We start from the raw sequence: 27,302 nt of genomic DNA on the forward strand, positions 1-27,302 counted from the left end.
AGTCCTCTACAATTGAACCACACAGTCTTGGATTGCCCAAGAAACTGGAGATAGGAAAAATGTCGAACTGGTCTTTATAGGTCCTTGTAGATCGTTGTCTACAAACACCGAACCATGACAGGAAATGTAGTCTTTTTGTAACACACTTATTCCTACTGAAAATCATTCTTCCTTCGCTTTCCAGAACCGTGGCGTCTAGCCAATCGGAGCATCTAAAACCATTAAACCGATACTCAACATTCATCTTACATTACCTACAAAACTAGTTAGTTGGCAGGGGTGAGCTTCTAGAGAAAAGCTCTGTGAGTTGGTATGGTAGATCGGATGTCTCCTTGTAAACGCAGAACTGAAATAAGGCCTCAACGAAACTGTCTTCCATGTCCAACAATTCATTCCAAAGGTACACATGTTCTGATTTTAACATATCAGCCAAGTGAACAAAAAAATGGAAAATGAACTTGGAATTTTTACTGTTGTGTCCTGATTTATCAATGAATTGGGCTTCGCAAATAAACCTAACATCACCATCACCATAATGATTTTTGGGGTCAAAAACAAGGCATAAAGAAACACCAATCAAGTTTGGCCGATCTAGTGTGAATGAAAGAGAAGATCCACTCTGGTTCTTATATCTCATCGTTTGAGGCACTTCATCCCTAGGTATACATATTTCAACAATCTGTACCATGAAAATTATAAATTATTTAATGAAAAAATAAAATCCAAACTTATCATGATGATCCTTGTAACACCTGAGTGAGGAAAGCATACCTTGTGTTTCAACAGATGCGTTTCCAATACATCCTCCATTACTTTCTCCTTATCAAAATTGATGCAATTACTAAAGTCAAGAAAATTTTCAATTCTATCTTCGTCTTCGTGTTCTGGTAAAGGGAATGAAGTTCATTAGCAATAGTTGTTCTGCCAATACCTACCATACCCCAAATTTCTATGACTCTTTTATTATCCGTTGATTCAATACTTAATAAGGATTCCGCTTTCATTACAGGTGACTCAAGTCCAACTAAGTTGTCAATGGGAGAATCACTTGAAGAGAAGCAACTTAATTTCTCCCAAACATCATTAACTATTTTCACAACTAGTTTGGATTCAGACCTGATACATATGAAGAACAAATGCTAGTAAGTTAATGGTAGACTCACTTTTGAGTAATAGACAATTAATATGCTTTTTTATCCAAATTGATAGCAATATATATATAACAAAAATAAGAATATTAAAAAATACTAAGTGCATTACTTGAAATTCCGTGAATCCCATTCTGTTATAATGCTTATTTCCATCAAAGCATGGCACCATTGTTCCACCCCGTCTAAACAGCCTTTGAGTTCTTCTCCATGCTTAGCAATAGTAAATGCCTCCCCAAAATTCCCAGTCAGCTCTTGAACATCAGTTGGATCTACATGGTAAAAAACTGGTTGGATTATTTGTCCTAATGTTTTCCTGCATCCAAGTATCTTCACAAGCTCATCCAAGCACCATGAAGAATCGACATAATTTTGAGAGAAAATCACTACTGAGACATATGATTCTTCAATTGTTGCCAAGAGAGCTGGTGAGATATCTTCTCCTTTACAATGGTTTTCATCCAAGAAGGCATTGATTTGTTTTTGCTGGAAAGCATTAAAGAGATGGGAGACAAAACCATCTCGAATATATTTGCCTCTATAGCTAATAAAAACATCATAGCTGGGACGGGTTGAAGAAGTAGAAGCCATGATAAGTGATAAAAGAAGGGTCGTGCAACTGAATTTGAAGCTGGTAAAGAGAGCAAAAACACTATAGATTAATAATTCGGTAAACTATTATGAGACAGAGTAGAAATGATGTAAATTAAACAAAGAAAGAAAATGAAGATAACTGGAAACACCATATGCACTTTCTGTGAAGGAAAATAAACTGAAGGAATGACTAATACCAGGAACAGGTCAACAAAGTATTTAGCTACAAAAAGGTACAAAGTCATAGATTTAAAACTATGCAGATATTAAAATAGCTACATAATAGAAGCAAATTAAAAAAAGATATCACTTTGTCAATATATATAAGCTTTAAATTAATAATATTGATAAGGAAAAAAAACGAATAATATTCATTGAGTCATCTTTAAAATTGTGAGATTTAAAGATTTAATTTTAATTAAAGACGTATATTAAAAACATAATATCAAAATTCATAAAAATAATTATTATTTTAGTGAATTAATATGAATGAAGGGAATTTTAGGAAAATATAAAATAAAATTTATTACTTTAATTATATTAACAATATATTGTTAAATTATGTTAAAATAAAGGTATGTATATTTTGATCGATAGAGCATGAATTGCATATTTATTTTTTTTTTTGTGATATTAATGAAATGCACAAGAACAGAAAAGCGACACACCCGATCACAAAACCAAGCATGGAACTTCAAGTCTCTCAATACACCAACCTTTGTTTTTGCAATCGGATCTCAATACACCAAACAAGGTTCCTACCGGCACATGGAGCCATTTTATGCTACTTTCCCTTGAAGTGTAAACAACGATTGTCTACTCTTGATTGAACTTTTTTACTGCATAGAATATTCCAACTTATATATTTCAACAATTTCATATTTAATGGAGTTATTTATATTTGTTTATTTATTTAATATGCGAGAGTAGAAAAATTTAATAATGTGCAAAATGTCCATTAAATAAATAATTTAGAGAGAAGAAAACAGAAGTGCCAAAAGTTCAAAGAACAAGGAAAGGGATAAAGATAAATATAAATATAAAAAAATAGTAAAATTTACTTTTAAATACATATGAAAAATGAATACACTATTGATAAGTATTTATTATGAAATGCAGCGTATAGAAAATGAATGGAAGTAATTAAAAGATAAGAACTGAGCTGACAATGCAAAATGAAGAAACGGTGCGGAGAAGCATAAGTAAAACGGTGCGTGCTCGAAAGATCTAAAGCAGAGCAAGAGATGGATTCCCGCATTTCTCAACAGATCTAACAGCAGATTAGTTACTGTTGTAGTTAGTTAGAAACCCTTCCTTGCCTTGAATTCAGCCTTGTTCTTTTCACCAAGGATGCGAAACAAAACTGCTGTACAATTGAAACTGTTGTAGAGTAACCCAGTTGTAGTTTGTGTTTAATCACAACAAAACTGCTGTACAATTGAAACACACAGTCCTGGATTGCCCAAGAAACTGGAGACAGGAAAAATGTCGAACTGGCCTTTATAGGTCCTTGTAGATCGTTGTCTGCAACACCGAACCAAGACAGGAAATGTTGCCTTTTAGTTCTTATTTATTCTCTCCCCTAGCAAGAGTTTTATTCTCTTTATATAAGACTTTTTTCATTTTGATTGTGGATGCTTTTGATTTTTTAGATGGATTGACTGTGGTGTTTATTCAAAATTTATAATTCAGCACAATTTATCTTATAAGCAAAATTTTATTAATAAATGAAATCCAGAAGATATTGTTTAATGTCTAACCTTCAAACACCTAATAAGACTCTGCCGTGGTGGTAGTGCTGCAAAAGATTACAAGTACTTTGTAAGAGTAAATAAATTATATTTAAAAAAAGAGTAAATAAATTATGAGAAATTCCTGTACCTGTTGTAAGGTTTTTGGTCTTGTTTCAATCTAAGGGGAGAAGGTTTTTCTTCCTCATCTTCTTGATTTCTGCTTCTCTTTTTATCTCTGCAACCACCATTGTCTCGAACATATATAGGATGTACCCCACATTTAATTATACCCTCGGTAGATAGACCCTCAGATTGAAGTGAGATTGAGTGCTTGTCAAGGCAGAACTGAAATGAGGCCTCAACGAAACTGTCTTTCATGTTGAACAATGTATTCCGAAGACACACATGTTTTGATTCTAACTCATCAACCGCCCGTGAATAAGGGAAATCAAAATTGAAATTTTTACTGTTATGTCCAGATTTATGAATGAATTGGGCTTGGCAAGTAAACCAAACAGGATAAACATAATGAATTTTGGGATTTAAAACAAGGCATAAAGAAACAGCAATCAAGTTTGGCTTATCTAGCGTGAATGAGAGAGAAGATCCACTCTGGTTCTTATATCTCATCCATTGAGGCACTTCATCCCCGGGTATATATAATTGTACAATCTGTACATGAAAATCATACCTTATATTTCAACAGATGCGTTTCCGATACATCCTCCATTACTTTCTCCTTATCCAAATTGATGCAATTACGAAAGTCAAGACGAGTTCTAGTTCTATATTCGACTTCGTGCTCTGGGAAAAGGAATGAAGTTGATGCAGATTCTAAAGATGTGCAACCCGATGCTTGCAATTCTTCTAAGCATGGAAGCTCTGGTAATAATTTAAGTCTCTTGCAACCACATAACGAAAGTGTTTTCAACTGAGATAGTTGTTTAATGCTTGCAGGTATACTCTCAAAATTGCTTTCACTTAAACCTAAGGATCTCAATGACACTAAAGACCCAAGACTCTGGGGAATTTCTAATATACCACAGTAACGTAATTCCATATCCACTAAACAGGACAAACCTGTCAAAGGAGGCAATGTCAAACCTTCGCAGCCACTACACTCTAAGGAAGCCAAATTTTTCAATTGATTGATGGAGGATGGTAATGCTTTTATTCCACTGTAACTTATACAAAGGGACTCTAGAAATTCTAAATCTCCTATGTTCTCTGGCAATTCAGTGTCATACAAACAATTTGACATACTAAGGTGTGTAAGAGATTTCAGATTGCAGATGCTTTGGGGAATACCATGCAGTTTAAAGCAACAACTCAGATCAAGTTCTTTCAGACATTTTAACTTGCCAATGCTGCTAGGAATCTCAATCAAGCTTAAACAACCCCACAAACGTAAAAACTCAAGATTTGGGACGCTAGACAAGTCTGGAACTCTGGTCAGCTCAGAAGAGTCGCTGAGGTCTAAAAGTCTCAGATTTCCAAGATCCTGTAATGAAAATATCAATAAAATAAGCAGTTGCTAATTAACTTCACAAAATGTGGCTAAATTTTATATACTCACAATAACTCTTGCCTCATCTCCGTTCCAAAGTTCTATGAGGTTGCTATTAGGCATGTGGAGTTCTACAAGATATTTTGTGCAACCCTTCAAAGGCAAATACTTCGAAGGGTATCTATCCCAGTAAAGATATCTTAGCCCTTCTGGTAGAAATTCAAGGCTGCTAGGAAGCAGCACTTGTCCTTGTCCGGAATTAGAAACATTGAAGAATTTGAGGAATCTAAGATCGTACATCTTCTTGAAGGCTGTGGAACTTAGCACCAAATTGTCCTTCACCTCAAACATGTTAAGTAATATGCTTTCAACATTTTGAGTTCCCTAATAAAATAACAACAAAAGATTATTATCTGTCACTTAATTCCATATGAGAACTACAGTTCTTACAAAACTCAAATATAAGAAAAATGAAACAAGAAACTGCTCTAATTTAGTCCTCACCGTTTCTGTTGACAATACACGACAAATATCATTGTAATTCCATAACCTGATGCTTGCTCCAGGTTGTTTGGATTCCTCATAAGCAATTTCCTTGCCCATTTGTTGCAACAAGTCATGCATACCAACAACATTGTTGTAACACCCCAAAAATTTTAATTTTATGAGCATTTTTGGTAATTTAATTTTATTTAAATTTTAGGAATTTTTTTGAGATTTTTCGGATTTTAAAAATCGGGTTCGATTTTCCGAAAATATAAACTTTGATGATTTTTAAAAATTAATTTAAAGACCATGTGGCAAAACTAAAAATATATTTGGAGTCTACGTATTTTTCTGAGTTTTATGGAATTTTTTCGGAATTTTTGGACCTCGTTTTCGGTCCCGAGGCAAAGTAAAAATTCAAAATTTTGTATTTGGAATCGAACCGGCCGAATCGAACTGGACCGGATCGGACCGGTCGAATCGGACCGGTCTTCTTCTCTTTTTCTCCTCCCTCCCGCGCGCGATGGCCCTCTCCCTTTTCTCTCTCGTTTCTCTCTCCTCCCCACCCCGCTGGCGATACCAGCCCACCGCCTCACTTGCCAGACGCGGCGCCGCGCCAAAACGGCTCAAAACGCGAGCGAACGCTCGCCGATCCGCCACGCCGGCCACCGATTGGACCGGTCTTGTGTCTAAAATCATCTACTCGGCGAGAGCTTTCCATAGACACCAAGAACGCCGAAATCCATCGAGCGGTTTGTCCGATTTTAGCTCGGGAATATTTTAGCCCATTTCGACTTTTGGGCTAGATTTCTCTAAAACCGTGAATCCCACTAGAAAACCGAGGCCACCAGCAAGCTCCATTCGTCGAGAGCTTCGCAACGACATAAATTTCGAATTTTTCCGACACCGTTTTTCGGTGGGTCCCACGGAACTTCGCAGTGTATTTTCGAGCATTTAATGAGCTTAGAAAATTCTGAAAAATTTATGTACTAACCCCCGTGTTATGGGCTTCGTGTAGGTATCCTCGATTCGCGGAAATTCGACAGTTGACCGGGTCTGCAAAATTCCGGTCAGACAGACCCGTTACCGGAAAAGTCTCCGAATTGGACCGAGGTTTTGGCTAGCCCCCCATTGTCAGACGTTCCGAGCGCGTTCCCGAAGTCGGAATCGGCAAAGGTAAACCCGAACCTTGTTTTTACGTAATTTTCTAGTGCTTAAATAGGATTAAAAATCCATAAAATATTCATGGTAGCTTGGAAAATTACGATTCTTTTTGCAATAGCTTAGTAATGTCGCTAAGGACCGCGGGGCAAAGTTTTATAATTTTTAGAGCTTGTTTGGGCAGTTTTTGCAAAAATGGTCAATAATAAGGACTAAATTGAAATTTTGCATATTGTGATGGATGACTGATTTGATGGGCCCAGGAGGGGCTGTGTGATATGATTGAGTTGTGGATGTATGGATTGTGAGTATAGAAGTGTATTTTTAGCCCTTTTGCAGGTTGGGTAGGTCCTAGGTATAGGGGAGACTCTGCCGGATTTTCGGCACGACTTAGGACGTATTGGTCTTTTTCTTTATTTGTATTGAGTCAAATTTATTAAATGATTGTAATAAAATTGTCAGGTGAGCCGGGACAGCCTTCTTCCTCCACCCAGCCGCCACAGTGATTGTCGTCAAGTCTGTGAGTAAAATATTAATTTTAATTGTAATTTCGATATTATTATATGTTCAGCATGCCCATGCATCACTTATATGCATATATTTATGTAGTTAAACTCTAGGCACGATTTATGATGCATTGATAAATGTTAAAGTGCCATGATGTTGTTGTGGTAATTTGGAGCAGTGTGCGTGCGTTGGCGTGCGTGTGATGTGGTGTGGACTATGGATAGGACGGGTAGTCACGGCTTGAGTTCTTCGCTGGGAACCCGATCCTTCGAGGGGTAGTCACGGCTTGAGTTCTTATTTGGGACCCTCGATTTGGTTTATTAGCGAAAGTCCGGCTTGAGTTCTTGGCACCAGTTGGATTTAAGAGAGGCGTATAGGGATCAGCTCCCATATGTTATGATTGATGCTACAGGGTGCGTGAGTGCTCCAAATTACCTTTTTGATGTTATGATGTGAAAATGATGTGGATGTTGCATTTCACTCTACAGGGTGCATTAGTTTTAGATAGTTATAGAGATTATGGTTAAAATTGATATTTTACTCTCTGAGTCGAACGCTCATACATTCAAAAATTTTTACAGGCCACAGGAGGATATTTTGTTCTGGGTTAACCTGCTTTTCTACTTCGCAGGTTGTTTATCAATATTTGTGTAATTTTATTTACTCCTAGAATTTCCGCATGTGTTAGCAGTAATTATTTGAATTTGGTCTGTAATATTATTATCATGTTGGACCTGTAAACTTAATATTCTATGTCTGTTTTGATGGATTGGATGAGGGAGCTGAGCTCCCATTTATTATTATGTTGATGAGTATGTGGAGGGTGAGCTGAGCTCCCCAATTGACTATATATTGTGTTTACAGGTCGGGTGAGTCGAAAACTCCCCGTTGGAAAGTCCATTTTATGGCCGGACTCTGTCCGTTTGTTTTCTTGATATTGGGCCCAAATGGGCCTTAGAGTTGGGTTAATGAACAGTTAGGCTTACTACGGGCCTCGGGGGCTTTAAGCTGGCCCAGGTCCTAGTGCCGGTCCGGCCCATAGGTTGGGTCGTGACAATTGTTTAATGAAATGGTTATGAGAGATTTATCAATTAGACGACCTATTGTACTTCTTGCAGATAAACCACAAGCATCTAGTATTCTCTCAACTCGACCTCTAGGCTCCCCCTTAAAGAAACATGCAATATCAAGAAATATACTTTTTTGATAACGATCTAGGTTATCATAACTTATTCTCAAGACTTTTTGAATGTTCAAATCAGGAATTTCTTTCAATTTTTTCAACTCACTTTCCCAATCTTCTATACCCTTACTATACATATTAGAGCCTAAAACTCTAAGAGCCAACGGATTGCCTTTAGCATATCTTATTGCCATCTCCGATAGCTTCTCATATCCTTCTTTGGGATGATCTTGTTTGAAGGCATATAAGCTAAAGAGATGGAGAGCTTCATGATCAATTAATTCTTCAACCTCATATATATGCTCCTCAAAGCAAACATTTATAAGTGTTTGCCTATCTCGGCTGGTTATAATTATTCTACTTCCCATATTGCACCAATCACAAATTCCACCTAAAAACTTTAACTCGTTTGGATCATCTACATCATCAAAGACAATGAGTACTTTTTTACTTTGAAGTCTTCTCCTCATGAAAGCCCCCAAACGAGGTGTATCTATATATCCATCTTTCTCTCCTAACAATTGACGAAAGATTTTACCTCGTAAAGCATTTGATGTTTGCTTCATTATTTCTTCTCTAACATTGGCAACAAAGCAGTGACTGTCAAATTTAGCCTTGATTCGATGAAATACTTCTTGAGCAAGAGTTGTCTTTCCAATACCTCCCATCCCCCAAATTCCTACAACTCGTTTATCATTTATTGATTCAGAAAATAGTAATTCTTCCATTATCTGCACACGCAATTCAATTCCAACTAAATCATTATCCTCATAGTCACCTTTAAAGGTGTGATTTAATTTCTCCAAAACAATATTTACTATTTCCTCAACTAGTTCGGACTCAGACCTGATTACATATAAAGAAGAAATGTTAATAAGTCATACTTCTAAGTAAATAATATACAATCAATATATATTTCTATTTAGAAAAATAAGATACTGATATTAAATTTGATATTAACACCGTTTATATTTGAATTAGATCATGATGAAATTTATTTAAAATTATGGCATGTGCTGCCAAAACTAATGATATACTGATTTTCTATTGAATGTTATGTACTTAGATGTATGTAAGAATTTTTTGTATTATATCTAAAGATTAATATTAGAATTTCAATTTGCAAGCAATCTAATTAAGTATTGAGTATTTAATTTTAGCTTAACATTAATTTTTTTTTTATGCCCCAATATTTGCCATGTTATTCTTAGAATGTGACAAACTGACAATGTGTACCGATCACATCATTTATGTTATGCATTTGCCCACAAGATGCTGTTTCCTTTTGATTTTGGAATTAGTATTTCATTTTCTCGTTCAATAAGGAAACGTTAAGATTTAGCCAAATGGCATATTCTTTAATTTATTGCTTATTGAATTTAAAAAAAAAAAAATCTAACATTTGAATTTGTTACTCATTCTATCCAAATTTTTTAATTTTAGGTAATTAAATTAATTTTTTTAAAATAAAAAAATTATTCAACACTCAAATTAGAATTTAATAAATTATAATGTAATCCCTAAAATTTGACAAAACTTTATAATTTGGTCTTTATATTTTTAAAAACAAGCAATTTTATCATGAAATTTGGTAAAACTTACAATTTAATCCCTTAATTTAAATTTTATTTTACCAAACTTCAAAAACTAAATTGTAATTCTCCTATTAGAATTCAGAGATAAAATTTGAGCATTGGATAAAATTTCTTTAATTTTGAAAGATTTGATTTAATTGTTCAAAATTAAAAAATTTAAATAAAAAAAGCAGTAAATACAAATATTTATATTTTTGTAATTCAGCCGGTCATTATATATTGATATTTCTTTCATCTATATATATATATATATATATATATATATATATATATATATATATATATATATATATATATATATATATATGAATTAAAATAACACCATCAATATAAAGGTAAAACACAAATATTCTTAAAAATTCAGATATTATATGTCGAGGACACGTGAAAAACTATGATAAATATCTCAACATATGTTAAATAAGGGTAGCCTAATTAATTTTCTTAGACTTTTAAAAATATAAGAGATGAGAATATCTCGAATTCGAGTATTCCATTTATATAAAAAAATTTAATTTTAAATTAATAATTAAGTGATTTATTATCAAATTCACCATTATATATATTTAGCTTAACTTTTGGCAATTTGTCTACACCCAAAAACAAAAGAAAAAACTGCCATTATTATTCTTGCTAATATAAAATATGAATGAGAAGAATATTTTCATTAGACCCATAAATAGATTTATTTCCAAAAAGAAAACATATATAAGAAACAAACAAATAGTATCTAATTAAATATTTTTATAGATATTGTTGTCATTTCTTTTTAAATTATACATCAATGAAATAGAGCCATTTGTCATGTATCGGATTAGGACTAAAATTATCTCTAATTTAAAATAGTAATAATAATAATAATAATTAAAATGAAAATGTTAAAAAAATAATAATTAACTTACTCGATATTCCGTGACTGTGAGTCCCATCCTGCTAAGTTGCTGATTTCTTTCAAAGCATGGCGCCATTCCTTCTCCTTTTTTACATCTTTTTTATGTTTACGAAATGCCTTCCCAAACTTCCCTCTCAATTCTTGAACATCAGCTGGATCTACATGATAAAAAATTGGTAGGACCATTTGTCCTGATGTTTTCTTGCATTCAAGTATCTTCACAAGCTCATCCAAACACCATGGGGAATCTGCATAATTTTCAGAGAAAATCACTACTGAGATGTATGATTTTTCAATTGTTTCCAAGAGAGAACTTGAGATCTCTTGTCCTTTATCAAGGTTCTTATCCAAGAAGGCATTGATCTGTTTTCGCAGCAATGCATCATGGAGATGGGAGACAAAACCCTGACGGATATCTTTGCCTCTAAAACTAATGAAAGCATCCCATGTCTTGCACTGATCGGGAGGAGTAGAAGAAGTAGAAGCCAAGGTAGAAGGCTGTTGTACAAACAGAGTTCGAACAATGTTTCCCATGAGAACCGAATTTGAACAAGGTAATTAACGAAAGCAATTAAATACCAGAGATGTGTATTTTTTGCGTGTGGGGGTGTGGAAAACTCTTGGAGGCTATAAAAATTTATAGGCATATAACATGATTGAAGGCGCTTTCCCAGAAGGAACATATTATTGCTGTGGAAAACGAATGAGGGGAGACAACGTAAAAATATTTTTTAATATAAAAGAGAACCAACGATGTAATTGGAGAAAGAAATTAAAATTACTCGGAAACACTTAAGTAAGAGACATTATGGAAAAATTTTGACTCCCTTATTCTACTTTTCCACATCTATTATTCCTTGATATTGGAAAACATGTTTATTTTGATTTTAATTTATTTTAAAAATAGTAAAAGTTATTTATTTATTAAAATAACTTTTGTTAATTTTTTTAATGGAAAGTTTAAGAGCTTTAAGGTATAATTCCTTTTTTTTTTTTTTTTCTATTTTTAAAAAAAGTGATGAAATGAGAACGTTTACTTTTTTTTTCTGATTTTTTTAAGTTACAACAATCCATTTCTTTTATTCGTAAACATTAAAAGAATAAACTAAAAAAAATATTTTCTTTATATAAAAAATTAAATTTTTGTATGCAGCTTCCCAAAAGGAACGTAAAAGGAATGAGGGAAGAAATAATTTAGTCCACAAAGTCATCATGTGATATTCAAATTCCACAAACATTTTTTCAATAATATCTTTTTGGGTAAATTATAAACATGTTTATATATATATATAATATTTTGAATTTATTTTTTTTAAATAGAAAAACTTGTATACTTTTTTGTTCTCAAGCATCTATTTGACCATATTTAAAATTTTATTTATGTATATAATATCTATTGAAAAAAAATATAAAAAATGGCCTCAACAGTTTATGAAATATAAAAATAAATACTTGAAAATACTTTATAATTTCTGGGAAGCTAACTTTCTATTAAAGACAATTGAGGACTTAACTTGTTGGGCGCCAGTTTGTCAAGAAAATATATTTTTAAATTGTAATATAAATTAATGCATAATTTTAAAATAAAAAAAAAAAAATATATATATATTTTTAACACGCCAAATTGTAGTTTTAAAATAGTTAAATTCATGTATATTATTTATTTATCTATAAAATGCTTAAAAATAATTAATAAAATTTAATATGAGATGCAAAAATTTAAATAGAAAAAAATAATTGATTTTAATATAAAAGAGAAACACAATAATTAATTCCTAATTAATGAAAAATCAATATTTTTTTAACCACAATAATTATTGATTATAAAATTTTTTTAATAAAATTCAGTTTCAATTTTACTAATGGAGGAAGATGAGTGGCAACAGCTGCCCATGTTCTTGTTCTCCGAAGGAACATGTTAATCACTAATGGACGACTAGTACAGTGGCAATAGAATTTATTGTCAGCAAAGTAAATGCACAATGGTACAAAGTCATGTGATGAGAAATAACTGAGTGCTTTCTAGGCAAAAGGCCTCTCATTTTCAATTCTAAAATTACTATTGGGTCACTTGGATTTGAGGTGAAAAGTTTTAGCTTTAGCATCTATTTAGATTGAATTGAAACATTTTAAATATTATTAAAAAAAATAATTTAAAAAATTTATTTTATTATTTTAAAATTTTAATAATTAAAATTTATCAAATTTAATTTTAAATTATTTTTTTAATATTATTTAATTAATATATTTTAAAAAGTGATTTTCTCAATAGTGGTTACAACAATAATGCTAGATAAGTCTTTAAAAATTATAATTATAATTTTAAATTTTAATTAGAGGTTAATAAATAAATAAAAATAATATAAAAAATAATTAATTACGATATGAAAAATATACGATGAAGGAAGAAAATTATCATGAAAAGATATGATTAGGAAACACATAAGTGACTTCCATAGAAAAGTATAGGCAAAATTATAAATTAAAAAAAAATTGACTTAGACTTCCACAAAGGTATGAGATTATTTATTTATTTTTTTAATTTAGTGAATAATTATAATTATATATCTATAAAAAGTACTAATTTTGGGAACATACTAGAATTAAAATATTATGTATGTAATTAACTTTGTAATTTTATATTAAGATTGACGAGTTGACTTGACTTACTTTCTTAGATGCATTTTTTTAAAATAAAAAAGTTAGGAGCTTTTAAGTATTTTTTTATTTCCTATTTTTTAAAAATAAATTGATGAAATGAAAATTTTTAATTTTTTTCTTGATTTTCTAAGGTAGAACAATCCATCTCTTCTAGTCTAAAATGCTTAAAAATATCCACTTAAATATATTTTATTTACATACAAATTTAACTTTAAAAAAAAAAAATAGAACTAAAATTTTAAGATATATTACATCACAATTATACCTTAATTTTTTATACTAAAAAAATTATTCCTTCATGTTAAATAAAAATTAACTATAATTTCACGCTTGAGTATATATATGTTTTTTGAATAATTATCTAATTTTTTTTTAAAACAAATCAATTTTAAAATTATAATTATATAACAATAAATTTTTAATTATAATTAAAATAACAATACTTGTAATTATAATACAATAACAATAGAATTTTTAATTTGAATAATTTTCTAATATCAATATATCCTATAAGAATTATTCTTTACTAATAAACTTTCATAATTTCTAAAAAACATTTTTTAAATATTACGTGAATAAATACTTAAAATATAGAATGTTATGCACCAAATTGTGGTTTAATACGAGCTAAATTTAATTATATATATTATTTATTATAATATTTATCACTTAGCCTTATTTATTTTTAGTATGCATATAAATAATAAAATTTAAAAATTTAATAAATTTTTAATAAATTTCAGTTTCAATTTTACTAAATGAAGAAGATGAGTGGAAACAGCCAATGTTTTTGCCCCCAGAAGGAACAGATTGCTAGTGGACGACTAGCAATACAATTTGGTCAACAAAGTAAAAGCACGAAAGCCATGCGATCTGAAATAGCTGACTACTTTCGGTGTAACCAACCACAATGATTTGGGAATCGCAAAACTTAGGTATTTATAAATATTTAATTTGATAAAATTTTAATAGAATAATAGATTTAAATTTAAAAATTAATATTTATTATAAATTTAAGTTAAATTTAAATTTTATATATTAAGTACCTATTATCTAAATTTATTTATATAAATAATTAATTGAATATAAAATATATATATATAACAAAAATAAGAATATTAGAAAATACTAAGTGAATTACTTTTATATATATATATATATATATATATATATATATATATATATATATATATATATAAATATAACAAAAATAAGAATATTAAAAAATACTAAGTGAATTACTTGAAATACCGTGAATCCCATTCTGTTATAATGCTTATTTCCATCAATGCCTGGCGCCATTGTTCCACCCTGTCTAAACAACCTTTGAGTTCTTCTCCATGCTTAGCAATAGTAAATGCCTTCCCAAAATTCCCAGTCAGCTCTTGAACATCGGTCGGATCTACATGGTAAAAAACTGGTAAGACTATTTGTCCTAATGTTTTTCTGCATTCAAGTATCTTCACAAGCTCATTCAAGCACCATGAGGAATCGGCATAATTATCACCACTGAGACATATGATTCTGCAATTGCTGCCAAGAGAGCTGGTGAGATCTCTTCTCCTTTACAAAGGTTTTCATCCAAGAAGGCATTGATTTTTTTTTTGCTGGAAAGCATTAAAGAGATGAGAGACAAAACCATCTCGAATATCTTTGCCTCTATAGCTAATAAAAACATCATAGCTGGGACGGGTTGAAGAAGTAGAAGCCATGATAAGTGATAAAAGAAGGGTCTTGCAACTGGGTTTGAAGATGGTAATGTGACACAACAGTCCTTCAAATTTAGAACATATGTAATCTGAAACCAAACCATCAGAGTTTCCTCGAAACAATTGACTAACTACAAGTACTTTCAATAAACAAAATTCTTTCTCAAATGACAAATAAATAAATAAATAAAATGGCATCAACAAAATCAATTTATATATTAAGATACTAGGACAAAGTAATAAGGTACGCTAGTATAGAGTATTGGTTCTTTTAGCTAGAATTTCCTCATATGTACATAATTTATGTAACCTCTGAAAATTTCTAAGTAAATATAACATAGATATAGTCATTCTAATAAATCAAACAATCAACTCAAACGTTAAGCATATAAAAGACATGAAAATAAATAAACGAGCATACCAGTAAGTCGCATCATTTAAATAATAATATAATATTACCAAAGAACAATAACTCAAAACTCAATTGTGTTTCCAACTGCAGAAAAATTTATCTATCTTTGACCGCACCCAAAGGCTACTTATGTACCTCCTAAGAAGGATGATCAGGCCCACCTAGCTCTTAGTACATATGACAAACTTAGTGTTATAACTTCACTTGATTGAATTATCCATATAACATCCGTATAACATCTAAAAGTCTTTAAAGTTCTACTAAAATTTTGATATCTCACTTAAACTAGGATTGTTTCATTTCCCCCTATCAAAATTTCTTTTACATACAATCTTAAGCAAGCACCATAATCACAAGCTTTAAGGCTTAAGTCCAATAGTTCACATATTATAGTCCATCATTTAAGACAAGAAAAATAAATGTCTCCAGTGAGAAATACAACATTAAATCTAGAACACTATATAAAAAAATATATATAAATAAATAAAAGGAAGTGTAGAACGAAAATAGCATACTCCTATTAGCATATTTCAAAGATTTTCTATATGATGCGCTTGATTATTACTCATATCAAAAGTAAATTAAACATGCACATTTTTCCATTAGGTACAAAAGGCCTTGTGTGTGTAGCTTGTCACTTGAGATGGTCCACTCATTGTCCTATGGCTAAAATCTGAAAAGAAAAGAAAAATATAAATTTAGTTTCTTAGCTTCTTCGTCTATCTTTTCTCTCTTTCTCTCTTTTTTTAGAAGATATATATCTCACTTATGAGAATGTGAACGCAAGAGAAGCAATTTACTAGAATTAATCAAGTCCATTACCACCACAGCAGGGCCAGGAAAGATACATGTAGGAATAACAAATTACAAAGACAAGATTTCATATTTCACTACATGAGCTCATATAGAACATTTACTGTAGTTTCATTGTATAACTACTGATTAATTATTATCACCAAGGTCAATCATGAAAACTAGACCTGGATTACTTTAAACTTTGCCAAAATGGATTAAAAGAAAGACTGAAATGTGCTTCTATAGAGTATAACCTGGTTTGAAATGTCTTATTCTTGCTCAAAATTCAAGATATTTAGGTCATAGAAATGAGCTGCAATAGGCTAGTTCAATTCTTTATAACTTTATGCATGCATTTGAATAACTTTGTATTAGCCTAAGCCTCATTCACATTCATCAATATATGTCATGCACAGAAACGAAGAAAACAGATCATTTCAGGGGATATCTTGATCATGTAGATCCATTCAAATATTTTAGGGTTTCTAGATTCTTTAAGTTACTGATTTAACTTAAAAGAGCACACCCATAGTCTACTAAAGTAGCATTATTTATGATAGATCAGAAAAAGACCATGCAAAACCAATGGAAAGAAGGTATTTTAATAAAATATAAACATTGTTAAAATTAACAACCAGCTGCAACATTAATAAGAAAGTTTAATAGCCACGACACCTCAAAGAGCAAATGTTTGTCTTGTATTTAAGCATGAGAAAAATTGCAATTATAATAAAAATAAACTCAAACAAAACCAGCCAAAAACACAGCAGAAATATGGCATACTCCATAATCGATGGCATTGAAGTTTTGATACTTTCATAATTTCAATAAACTAGTCCTCCCAATAATTTTTTTTTTCTATCATTTAGTCTTTTTGTTCTGCAGTGCTTGTTGCTAGCAAAACCTGAACAACATTAAGCAGAACAAGACTTTTTGAACAATTATTTACAGAGATATTTTCCAAAGCTCTACCACAGTATCAAACAATAACCTTTTTTTTTTCTATGAAAAAAAAAATATTGAAAATTGTACATCACGATCCTACTTTTGAAATCTAATCAACAAAATAGAAAAAAGCAAACGCAAATTAAACAATACATAAAAAGATTTTTTTATATATATAATATGAAGAAAACTCACAATTGGGTTAAGGAAATCATCCAATCTGAGTTGAGTTTTGGAATTTCCTCCTCAGTTCCCTTGACTTAGATGGGTTCCTTTTGTTGAGAATTTAACCAAATCTTTGGTGGAGTGTTGTTGCAGAAATTTTCCTCTTGCCTCTCCCTGTCTTCGTACTCCTCCACTTTTCCCTTCTCTCTTCTCTTTCACTTGAACTAATGGCTAGAGAGGTTTCATTGGTACATATAGTGATGAGAGTGGAATGGGCTGCACTAGAAATTGGAGGGGAAAATATGACAGCCACACAACTCTCTCCATCAATTTTAGTGTTTTCAGGTGGAGATTGCGGTGAATCAATTGGTTATGGACAATAACGGGTGAGGGAATGCTATTAGAGATGAAAATGGACAATGATAAGAGGGAAATTCCACCGAAAAATTTGTTGGGTGTTCAAGGTCTAGGTCATGGCTTGGCCAAATCTCCTCCTTTTCCCACCTTTTTCCCGATTCTTGACTCTTCCTCTTTTCTTTCCTCTTTTTTTTCTTTTTTTTTATTTTTCACGTTCCCTTATTTTGCGGAAGAAAAAGCAGCAAGCAAGTCATTTTAAAAAAAATTTCACTTTACTCCTTGAACTCTTTAAAAATTAAATTTTCAATCTCAAAACTTATAATCCCATTTATAGGTCCAATTTCAAATTAAATATTCTACCCAAAACTTCTAAATTTTTTTTCCCATATTCTCATACATCCATTTTGATTACTTTCAAGAATTGCTAAAGAGAGCAAAAACACTATAGATTAATAATTCAATAAACAATTATGAGACAGAGTAGAAATGATGCAAATTAAACAAAGAAAGAAAATGAAGATAACTGGAAACACTACATGCACTTTCTGTGAAGGAAAATAAACTGAAGGAACGACTAGCACCAGGAACAGGTCAAATTGATTCTTGGGATGATTTTGTTTGAAAGCATACAAGCTAAAGAGAAAGAGCTTCATCATAAATTAATTTTTCAACCCCATATATATAATCCTCATCGCAAACATTTTTAAGCAAATATCTTTCTCTGCTAGTTATAATAATTCTACTTTTATTATGATACAAATCATGATCTCTTGCTAAAAGCTTTAAATGGTTTGGATCATCCACATCGTCAACAACATTGACGACCTTTTTACTACGATGTTTTCTCTTAATGAAAGCAGGTAACTGAGGTGTGTTTATAGGTAAATTTTTTTGCCCTAAAAATTGCTCAATGATTTTATCTCATAAAGCAATTGATGTTTGTTTTCTCATATGCTCTTTGACATTATCAACAAAACATTAACTATCAAATTTGTATGAGTTTTTGACTGTATACTTCATTAGTAATAGTTGTCCTGTCAATACCTACCATACCCCAAATTCCTATGACTCTTTTATTATCCGTTGATTCAATACTTAATAAGGATTCCGCTTTCATTACAGGTGACTCAAGTCCAACTAAGTTGTCAATGGGAGAATCACTTGAAGAGAAGCAACCTAATTTCTTTCAAACATCATTAACTATTTTCGCAACTAGTTTGGATTCAGACTTGATACATATGAAGAACAAATGCTAGTAAGTTAATGGTAGACTCACTTTTGGTAATAGACAATTAATATGCTTTTTTATCCAAATTGATAGCAATATATATATATAACAAAAATAAGAATATTAAAAAATACTAAGTGCATTACTTGAAATTCCGTGAATCCCATTGTTTTATAATGCTTATTTCCATCAAAGCATGGCACCATTGTTCCACCCCGTCTAAACAGCCTTTGAGTTCTTCTCCATGCTTAGCAATAGTAAATGCCTCCCCAAAATTCCCAGTCAGCTCTTGAACATCAGTTGGATCTACATGGTAAAAAACTGGTAGGACTATTTGTCCTAATGTTTTCCTGCATCCAAGTATCTTCACAAGCTCATCCAAGCACCATGAAGAATCGGCATAATTTTGAGAGAAAATCACTACTGAGACATATGATTCTTCAATTGTTGCCAAGAGAGCTAGTGAGATATCTTCTCCTTTACAATGGTTTTCATCCAAGAAGGCATTGATTTGTTTTTGCTGGAAAGCATTAAAGAGATGGGAGACAAAACCATCTCGAATATATTTGCCTCTATAGCTAATAAAAACATCATAGCTGGGACGGGTTGAAGAAGTAGAAGCCATGATAAGTGATAAAAGAAGGGTCGTGCAACTGAATTTGAAGCTGGTAAAGAGAGCAAAAACACTATAGATTAATAATTCGGTAAACTATTCTGAGACAGAGTAGAAATAATGTAAATAAAACAAAGAAAGAAAATGAAGATAACTGGAAACACCATATGCACTTTCTGTGAAGGAAAATTAACCGAAGGAATGACTAATACCAGGAACAGGTCAACAAAGTATTTAGCTACAAAAAGGTACAAAGTCATAGATTTAAAACTATGCAGATATTAAAATAGCTACATAATAGAAGCAAATTAAAGAAAGATATCACTTTGTCAATATATATAAGCTTTAAATTAATAATATTGATAAGGAAAAAAAACGAATAATATTCATTGAGTCATCTTTAAAATTGTGAGATTTAAAGATTTAATTTTAATTAAAGACGTATATTAAAAACATAACATCAAAATTCATAAAAATAATTATTATTTTAGTGAATTAATATGAATGAAGGGAATTTTAGGAAAATATAAAATAAAATTTATTACTTTAATTATATTAACAATATACTCCCGCATTTCTCAACAGATCTAACAGCAGATTAGTTACGGCTGTAGTTATTTAGAAACCCTTCCTTGCCTTGAATTCAGCCTTGTTCTTTTCACCAAGGATGCGAAACATCGGTTGTAGAGTAACCCAGTTGTAGATCCAACAATAAATCAAAAGCAAGTCCAGGAATGAGTCCAAAAACAAGCGGGTTATTTGAGGATTCTTCAAGAATAGGATTGGTAGTTTGTGTTTAATCACAACAAAACTGCTGTACAATTAAAACACACAGTCCTGGATTGCCCAAGAAACTGGAGACAGGAAAAATGTCGAACTGGCCTTTATAGGTCCTTGTAGATCGTTGTCTGCAACACCGAACCAAGACAGGAAATGTTGTCTTTTAGTTCTTATTTATTCTCTCCCCTAGCAAGAGTTTTATTCTCTTTATAAAAGACTTTTTTTCATTTTGATTGTGGATGCTTTTGATTTTTTAGATGGATTGACTGTGGTGTTTATTCAAAATTTATAATTCAGCACAATTTATCTTATAAGCAAAATTTTATTAATAAATGAAATCCAGAAGATATTGTTTAATGTCTAACCTTCAAACACCTAATAAGACTCTGCGGTGGTGGTAGTGCTGCAAAAGATTACAAGTACTTTGTAAGAGTAAATAAATTATATTTAAAAAAAGAGTAAATAAATTATGAGAAATTCCTGTACCTGTTGTAAGGTTTTTGTTCTGGTTTCAATCTAAGGGGAGAAGGTTCTTCTTCCTCATCTTCTTGATTTCTGCTTCTCTTTTTATTTCTGCAACCACCATTGTCTCGAACATATATAGGATGTACCCCACATTTAATTATACCCTCGGTATATGGACCCACACATTGAAGTGTGGATGAGAACTTGTAAAGGCAGAACTGAAATGAGGCCTCAACGAAACTGTCTTCCATGTTGAACAATTCATTCCAAAGACACACATGTTTTGATTCTAACTCATCAACCGCCCATGAATAAGGGAAATCAAAATTGAAATTTTTACTGTTATGTCCAGATTTATCAATGAATTGGGCTTCGCAAGTAAACCTAACAGGATAACCATAATGATTTTTGGGATAAAAAACAAGGCATAAAGAAACACCAATCAAGTTTGGCTTATCTAGCGTGAATGAGAGAGAAGATCCACTTTGGTTCTTATATCTCATCCTTTGAGGCACTTCATCCCCGGGTATACATAATTTTACAATCTGTACATGAAAATCATTCATTATTTTATGAAAAAATAAAATCCAAACTTATCGTGATGATCCTTGTAACACCTGAGAAAAGGAAGCATACCTCTTGTTTCAACAGATGCGTTTCCAATACATCCTCCATTACTTTCTCCTTATCCAAATTGATGCAATTACGAAATTCAAGAAAAGTTATAGTTCTATCTTCGACTTCGTGTTCTGGGAAAAGGAATGAAGTTGATGCAGATTCCAAAGATGTGCAACCCGATGCATGCAATCTTTCTAAGCATGGAAGCTCTGGTAATAATTTAAGTCTCTTGCAATCATTTAACCAAAGTTTTTTCAACTGAGATAGTTGTTTAATGCTTGCAGGTATACTCTCAAAATTGCTTTCACTTAAATCTAAGGATCTCAATGACACTAAACACACAAGACTCTGGGGAATTTCTAATATACCACAGTAACCTAATTCCATATTCAGTAAACAAGACAAACCTGTCAAAGGAGGCAATGTCAAACCTTCGCAGCCACTACACTGTAAGGAAGCCAAATTTTTCAATTGATTGATGGAGGATGGTAATGCTTTTATTCCACTGTAGCTTATACAAAGGGACTCTAGAAATTCTAAATCCCCTATGTTCTCTGGCAAATCAGTGACATTCAAACAATTTGACATATTAAGGTGTGTAAGAGATTTCAGATTGCAGATGCTTTGGGGAATACCATGCAGTTCTGAGCAATACCTCAGATTAAGTTCTTTCAGACATTTTAACTCGCCAATGCTGCTAGGAATCTCAATCAAGCTTGAACATCCATCCAAGCATAAATCCTCAAGATTTGGGACACTAGACAACTCTGGAACCCTGATCAGCTCCAAACATTGCTTGAGGTTTAAAATTTTCAAATTTCCAAGAGCCTGTAATGAAATATCAATAAAATTAGCAATTGCTAATTAACTTCACAAAATGCAGCTAAATTTTATGTTTGTAGCACAATAAATCTTGCCTTATCTCGATTCCAAAGCTGTATGAGGTTGCTCCAAGGCATGTGAAGTTCTACAAGATTTTTTGGGCAAAAATTTGGTGGCAAGGATTCCAAAGGGTATCTGTCCCAGTAAAGGTATCTTAGCTCTTCTGGTAGAAATTCAAAACCACTAGGAAGCAGCACTTGTCCTCGTCCTGAATTAAAAACACTGGAGAAGTTGAGGAATCTAAGATTGCACATCTTCATGAAGGCTCTGGAACTTAGCACCAAATTATCCTTCGTCTCATACATGTTAAGTAATATGCCTTCAACATTTTGAGTCCCCTAATAAAATAACAACAAAAGATCATTATTTATCACATAATTCCACGTGAGCTACTGTTCTTACAAGACTCAAATATAAGAAAAATGAAACAAGAAACTGCACTAATTTAGTCCTCACCGTATCTGTTGTCAATACACGACAAATATCATTGTAATTCCATAACCTGCTGCGTGCTCCAGGTTGTTTGGATTCCTCATAAACAATTTCGAAGCCCATTTGTTGCAACAAGTCATGCATACCAACAACATTGTTTGATGAAATGGTTATGAGAGATTTATCAATTAGACAACTTATTGTACTTCTTGCAGATAAACCACAAGCATCTAGTATTCTCTCAACATTACCTCTAGGCTCCCCCTTAAAGAAACATGCAATATGAAGAAATATGTTTTTTTTATGACGATCTAGTTTATCATAACTTATTCTCAGGACATTTTGAATGTTCAAATCAGGAATTTCTTTCAGTTTTTTCAACTCACTTTCCCATTCTTCTATACCCTTTTTATACATATTAGAGCCAAAAACTCTAAGAGCCAACGGATTGCCTTGAGCATATCTTATTGCCATCACCGATAGCTTCTCATATCTTTCTTTGGGATGATCTTGTTTGAAGGCATATAAGCTAAAGAGACGAAGAGCTTCATGATCAATTAATTTTTTAACCTCATATATACACTTCTCAAGGCAAACATTTATAAGTGTTTGCCTATCCCTGCTGGTTATAATTATTCTACTTCCCATATTGTACCAATCACAAATTCCACCTAAAAACTTTAAATCGTTTGGATCATCTACATCATCAAAGACAATGAGTACTTTTTTACTTTGAAGTCTTCTCCTCATGAAAGCCCCCAAACGAGGTGTATCTATATATCCATCTTTCTCTCCTAACAATTGAAGAAAGATTTTATCTCGTAAAGCATTTGATGTTTGCTTCATTATTTCTTCTCTAACATTGGCAACAAAGCAGTGACTGTCAAATTTAGCCTTGATTCGATGAAATACTTCTTCAGCAAGAGTTGTCTTTCCAATACCTCCCATCCCCCAAATTCCTACAACTCGTTTATCATTTATTGATTCAGAAAATAATAATTCTTCCATTTTCTTCACACGTGATTCAATTCCAACTAAATCATCATTCTCATAATCACCTATAAAGGTGTCATTTAATTTCTCCAAAGCAACATTTACTATTTCCTCAACTAGTTCGGACTCAGACCTGATTATATATGAAAAAGAAATGTTAGTAAGTCAGACTTCTAAGTAAATAACATGCAAGCAATATATATATTTCTATTTAGAAAAATAAGATACTGATATTAAGTTTGATATTAACACTGTTTATATTTGAATTTGATCATGGTGAAATTTATTTAAAATTATGGTATGTGCTATCTGAACTAATGATACACTGATTTTCTATTGAATGTTATGTACTTAGATGTATGTAAGAATTTTTTGTATTATATCTAAAGATTAATCTTAGAATTTCAATTTGCAAGCAATCTAATTAAGCATTGAGTTTTTAACTTTAGCTAAACATTAATTTTTTTCTTTTTAATTATATGCCCCAATTGTTGCCATATTATTCTTAGAATGTGACAAACCGACAATGTGTAGCGATCACATCATTTATGTTATGCATTTGCCCACAAGATGCTGTTTCCTTTTGATTTTGGAATTAGTATTTCATTTTCTCGTTCAATAAGGAAACGTTAAGATTTAGCCAAATGGCATATTCTTTAATTTATTGCTTATTGAATTAAAAAAAAAATCTAACATTTGAATTTGTTACTCATTCTATCCAAACTTATTAATTTTAAATGATTAAATTAAATTTTTTTAAATAAAAAATTATTGAACACTCAAAATAAAATTTAATAAATTACAATTTTATCCCCAAGATTTGACAAAACCTTACAATTTATATTTTCAAAACTACCCAATTTCATCTTGAAATTTGGTAAAACTTACAATTTATTCCCTTAATTTAAACTTCACTTTACCAAATTTCAAAAACTAAATTGTAATTTTCTTGTTACAATTCGGGGATAAAATTTGATTGCCAAATAAAATTTCTTTAGTCTTGAAAGGTTTGATTTAATTGTCTAAAATTAAAAAATTTAGATAAAAAAAATAAATACAAATATTTAGATTTTTTAAGTCAGTTTGTCATTATATATTGATATTTCTTTCATCTATATATATATATATATATATATAAAGGTTAAAGTATCTATGCATATAATCAAGTATTTATGATACATGAATTAAAATAACACCCTCAATATAAAGGTAAAACACAAATATTCTAAAAAATTCATATATTATATGTTGAGGACACATATGTTAAAAACTATGATAAATATGATGTAATATCATAATCAATTATTTTAACATATGCCAAATAAGGGTAGTCTAGTTAATTTTCTTAGACTTTTAACAATGTAAGAGGTGAGGATGTCTCGAGTTCACTATTTCATTTATATATAAAAAAATAATTATAAATTAATAATTAAGTGATTTATTATCAAATTCACCATTATATATATTAAGATTAACTTTTAGCAATTTGTTTGCACCCAAAAACAAAAGAAAAAACCGCCATTATTATTCTTGCTAATATAAAATATGAATAAATAGATTTATTTCCAAAAAGAAAACATATATAAGAAACAAACTAATAGTATCCAATTAAATATTTGTATATATATTGTTGTCATTTCTTTTTAAGATATACATCAATGAAATAGAGCCATTCATCATGTATCCAATTAGGACTAAAGTTATCTCTAATTTAAAATAATAATAATAATAATAATAATTAAAATAAAAACGTTAAAAAAATAATAATTAACTTACTTGATATTCCGTGACTGTGAGTCCCATCCTGCTAAGTTGCTGATTTCTTTCAAAGCATGGCACCATTCCTCCACCTTTTTTACTTCTTCTCCATGCTGAGCCTGAGAGAATGCCTCTCCAAAATTCCCTCTCAGCTCTTGAACATCAGTTGGATCTACACGATAAAAAACTGGTAGGACTATTTGTCCTAATGTTTTCTTGCATTGAAGTATCTTCACGAGCTCATCTAAGCACCATGGAGACTCTGCATAATTTTCAGAGAATATCACCACTGAGATGTATGATTCTTCAATTGTTTCGAAGAGAGAACTTGATATCTCTTTTCCTTTATCAAGGTTTTCATCCAAGAAGGCTTTGATTTGTTTTCCAAACAAAGCTTTCAAGAGATGGGAGAGAAAATCCTTACGGATATCTTTGCCTCTAAAACTAATGAAAGCATCCCATTTCTTGTACTGATCTGGAGGAGTAGAAGAAGTAGAAGCCATGTCTGGAGGAGTAGAAGAAGTAGAAGCCGTGGTAGAAGGCTTTTTTGCAAGCAGAGTTTGAACAATGTTTCCCGTGAGAACTGAGTTTGAACAAGGTAATTAACAAAACAAATACCAGAGATGTATATTTTTTGCGTGTGGAAAACTGCTTTGACGCAATAAAAATTTATAGGCATACAGCATGATTGGAAGCACCTTCCCAGAAGGAACATATTATTGTTGGGGAAAACGAATGAGGGAAGACAAAAGTCATCATGCGATTGAAATTCCACAAATAAAAGAGCTCATTTTTGTCAACTTTTAGGATAAATTATAAATTAGTTTTTAAAATATATCAAAAGCCACGTATTAATCCCAATATTTTTTACACAAATGATTTACTTCTAAAATTTGATTTCGTTAATCCATTAGTTTAAATTGACTCAATTTAAAATATTTTAAAAATATTTAATATATATATATTAAAAAATAATTACTTATTTAATTTGTTTAACTAATTCAAATTTAAAATCCCATCAATAGATTAAAATTCATTAGTTAAAATTAATTAATTTTAAAATAAAAGAGGTTCACATCTAACAATGTAGTCAAAGGGCCAACAAAAGCTATGGCTTGTTTCAGTAATTACCCAAAAAAAGGCAACAAAATACTTGAAATACTATGCAATTTCTAGGAAGCTAACTTTGTATTAAAGACAGTTGAGGAGTTGACTTGTTGGATGCAAATTTTTTCAAGGAAAATATACTTTTAAGTTGGCTTGACTTCTATAAAGGCATAAACAAAATGACTCGAAATTACTTTATGCACCTTCTAAGATATGAGAGAGATTATTGTGTATTCCTGAAATATATATTCCCTCTCTCACAGGACATGAGACTCACTATTTCTTTAATTCAAGGAATAATTATAATTATGTATATATAAATTTTTTTATTTTTTTATTTTCTGATTTTTTTTAATTGATGAAATGAGAACTTTTTTTTTTCTGATTTTCTATGGTATAGCAATCCATCTCTTTTTGTCTAAAACACTGAAAAATATTCACTAAAACATATTTTCTTTACATACAAATTTAAATATTTTTATTTAAAAAGATAGAAATAAAATTTTTGGATACATTACATCACAATTATACCTTAATTTTTTTACTAAAAAAATTATACCTTCATGTTAAAAAAAT

At 31.1% G+C, this 27,302-nt stretch overlaps 4 protein-coding genes and 1 long non-coding RNA gene across 12 annotated transcripts; 1 reads left to right on the top strand and 4 right to left on the bottom strand.

Annotated features, from left to right (window-relative positions):
* Window positions 1–777: 777 nt before the first annotated feature.
* On the bottom strand, window positions 778–1,885 carry LOC131172667 (putative disease resistance protein At4g11170). The gene is made up of 2 exons (XM_058134142.1): window positions 1,261–1,885; window positions 778–1,116 (listed from the first exon to the last, which is right to left on the bottom strand). Exons 1-2 carry the CDS (start codon window positions 1,737–1,739, stop codon window positions 810–812), a joined length of 786 nt encoding a protein of 261 aa, XP_057990125.1. The 5' UTR covers window positions 1,740–1,885; the 3' UTR covers window positions 778–809.
* An 876-nt stretch (window positions 1,886–2,761) lies between these two features.
* Window positions 2,762–26,268, bottom strand: LOC110636667 (disease resistance protein RPV1). Of its 5 annotated transcripts, none has more exons than XM_058134117.1 (7): window positions 25,638–26,268; window positions 22,893–23,994; window positions 22,472–22,774; window positions 21,573–22,382; window positions 20,958–21,481; window positions 3,503–3,540; window positions 2,762–3,266 (listed from the first exon to the last, which is right to left on the bottom strand). In XM_058134117.1, exons 1-6 carry the CDS (start codon window positions 26,120–26,122, stop codon window positions 3,513–3,515), a joined length of 3,252 nt encoding a protein of 1,083 aa, XP_057990100.1. In that variant the 5' UTR covers window positions 26,123–26,268; the 3' UTR covers window positions 2,762–3,266; window positions 3,503–3,512. The 5 variants fall into 5 exon arrangements, 3 of the variants coding, with proteins under 3 accessions (XP_057990100.1, XP_057990099.1, XP_057990098.1); XM_058134115.1 differs by lacking the exons at window positions 2,762–3,266; window positions 3,503–3,540 and adding exons at window positions 20,264–20,599; window positions 20,837–20,874; XR_009143224.1 differs by lacking the exons at window positions 20,958–21,481; window positions 21,573–22,382; window positions 22,472–22,774 and adding exons at window positions 3,624–4,976; window positions 5,064–5,366.
* LOC131172665 (disease resistance protein RUN1-like) lies at window positions 5,333–11,486 on the bottom strand. Its single transcript, XM_058134134.1, has 3 exons — window positions 10,817–11,486; window positions 8,193–9,165; window positions 5,333–5,615 (listed from the first exon to the last, which is right to left on the bottom strand). Exons 1-3 carry the CDS (start codon window positions 11,338–11,340, stop codon window positions 5,403–5,405), a joined length of 1,710 nt encoding a protein of 569 aa, XP_057990117.1. The 5' UTR covers window positions 11,341–11,486; the 3' UTR covers window positions 5,333–5,402.
* LOC131172673 (uncharacterized) lies at window positions 6,325–7,877 on the top strand. The gene is made up of 3 exons (XR_009143230.1): window positions 6,325–6,644; window positions 7,092–7,149; window positions 7,718–7,877. It is a non-coding gene; the product is annotated as an uncharacterized LOC131172673 (long non-coding RNA).
* Window positions 14,716–19,724, bottom strand: LOC110642067 (disease resistance protein RPV1-like). Of its 4 annotated transcripts, none has more exons than XR_009143227.1 (2): window positions 17,524–19,134; window positions 14,716–15,265 (listed from the first exon to the last, which is right to left on the bottom strand). XR_009143227.1 is itself a non-coding variant. In XM_058134152.1 (2 exons), exons 1-2 carry the CDS (start codon window positions 19,701–19,703, stop codon window positions 16,255–16,257), a joined length of 486 nt encoding a protein of 161 aa, XP_057990135.1. In that variant the 5' UTR covers window positions 19,704–19,724; the 3' UTR covers window positions 14,716–16,254. The 4 variants fall into 4 exon arrangements, 2 of the variants coding, with proteins under 2 accessions (XP_057990135.1, XP_057990134.1); XR_009143228.1 differs by having other exon boundaries at window positions 14,716–16,261; XM_058134152.1 differs by lacking the exon at window positions 17,524–19,134 and adding an exon at window positions 19,225–19,724 and having other exon boundaries at window positions 14,716–16,261.
* Window positions 26,269–27,302: the final 1,034 nt, after the last annotated feature.

Source organism: Hevea brasiliensis, chromosome 14 (assembly GCF_030052815.1).
Source record: "Hevea brasiliensis isolate MT/VB/25A 57/8 chromosome 14, ASM3005281v1, whole genome shotgun sequence".
Taxonomy (NCBI): Eukaryota; Viridiplantae; Streptophyta; class Magnoliopsida; order Malpighiales; family Euphorbiaceae; genus Hevea; species Hevea brasiliensis.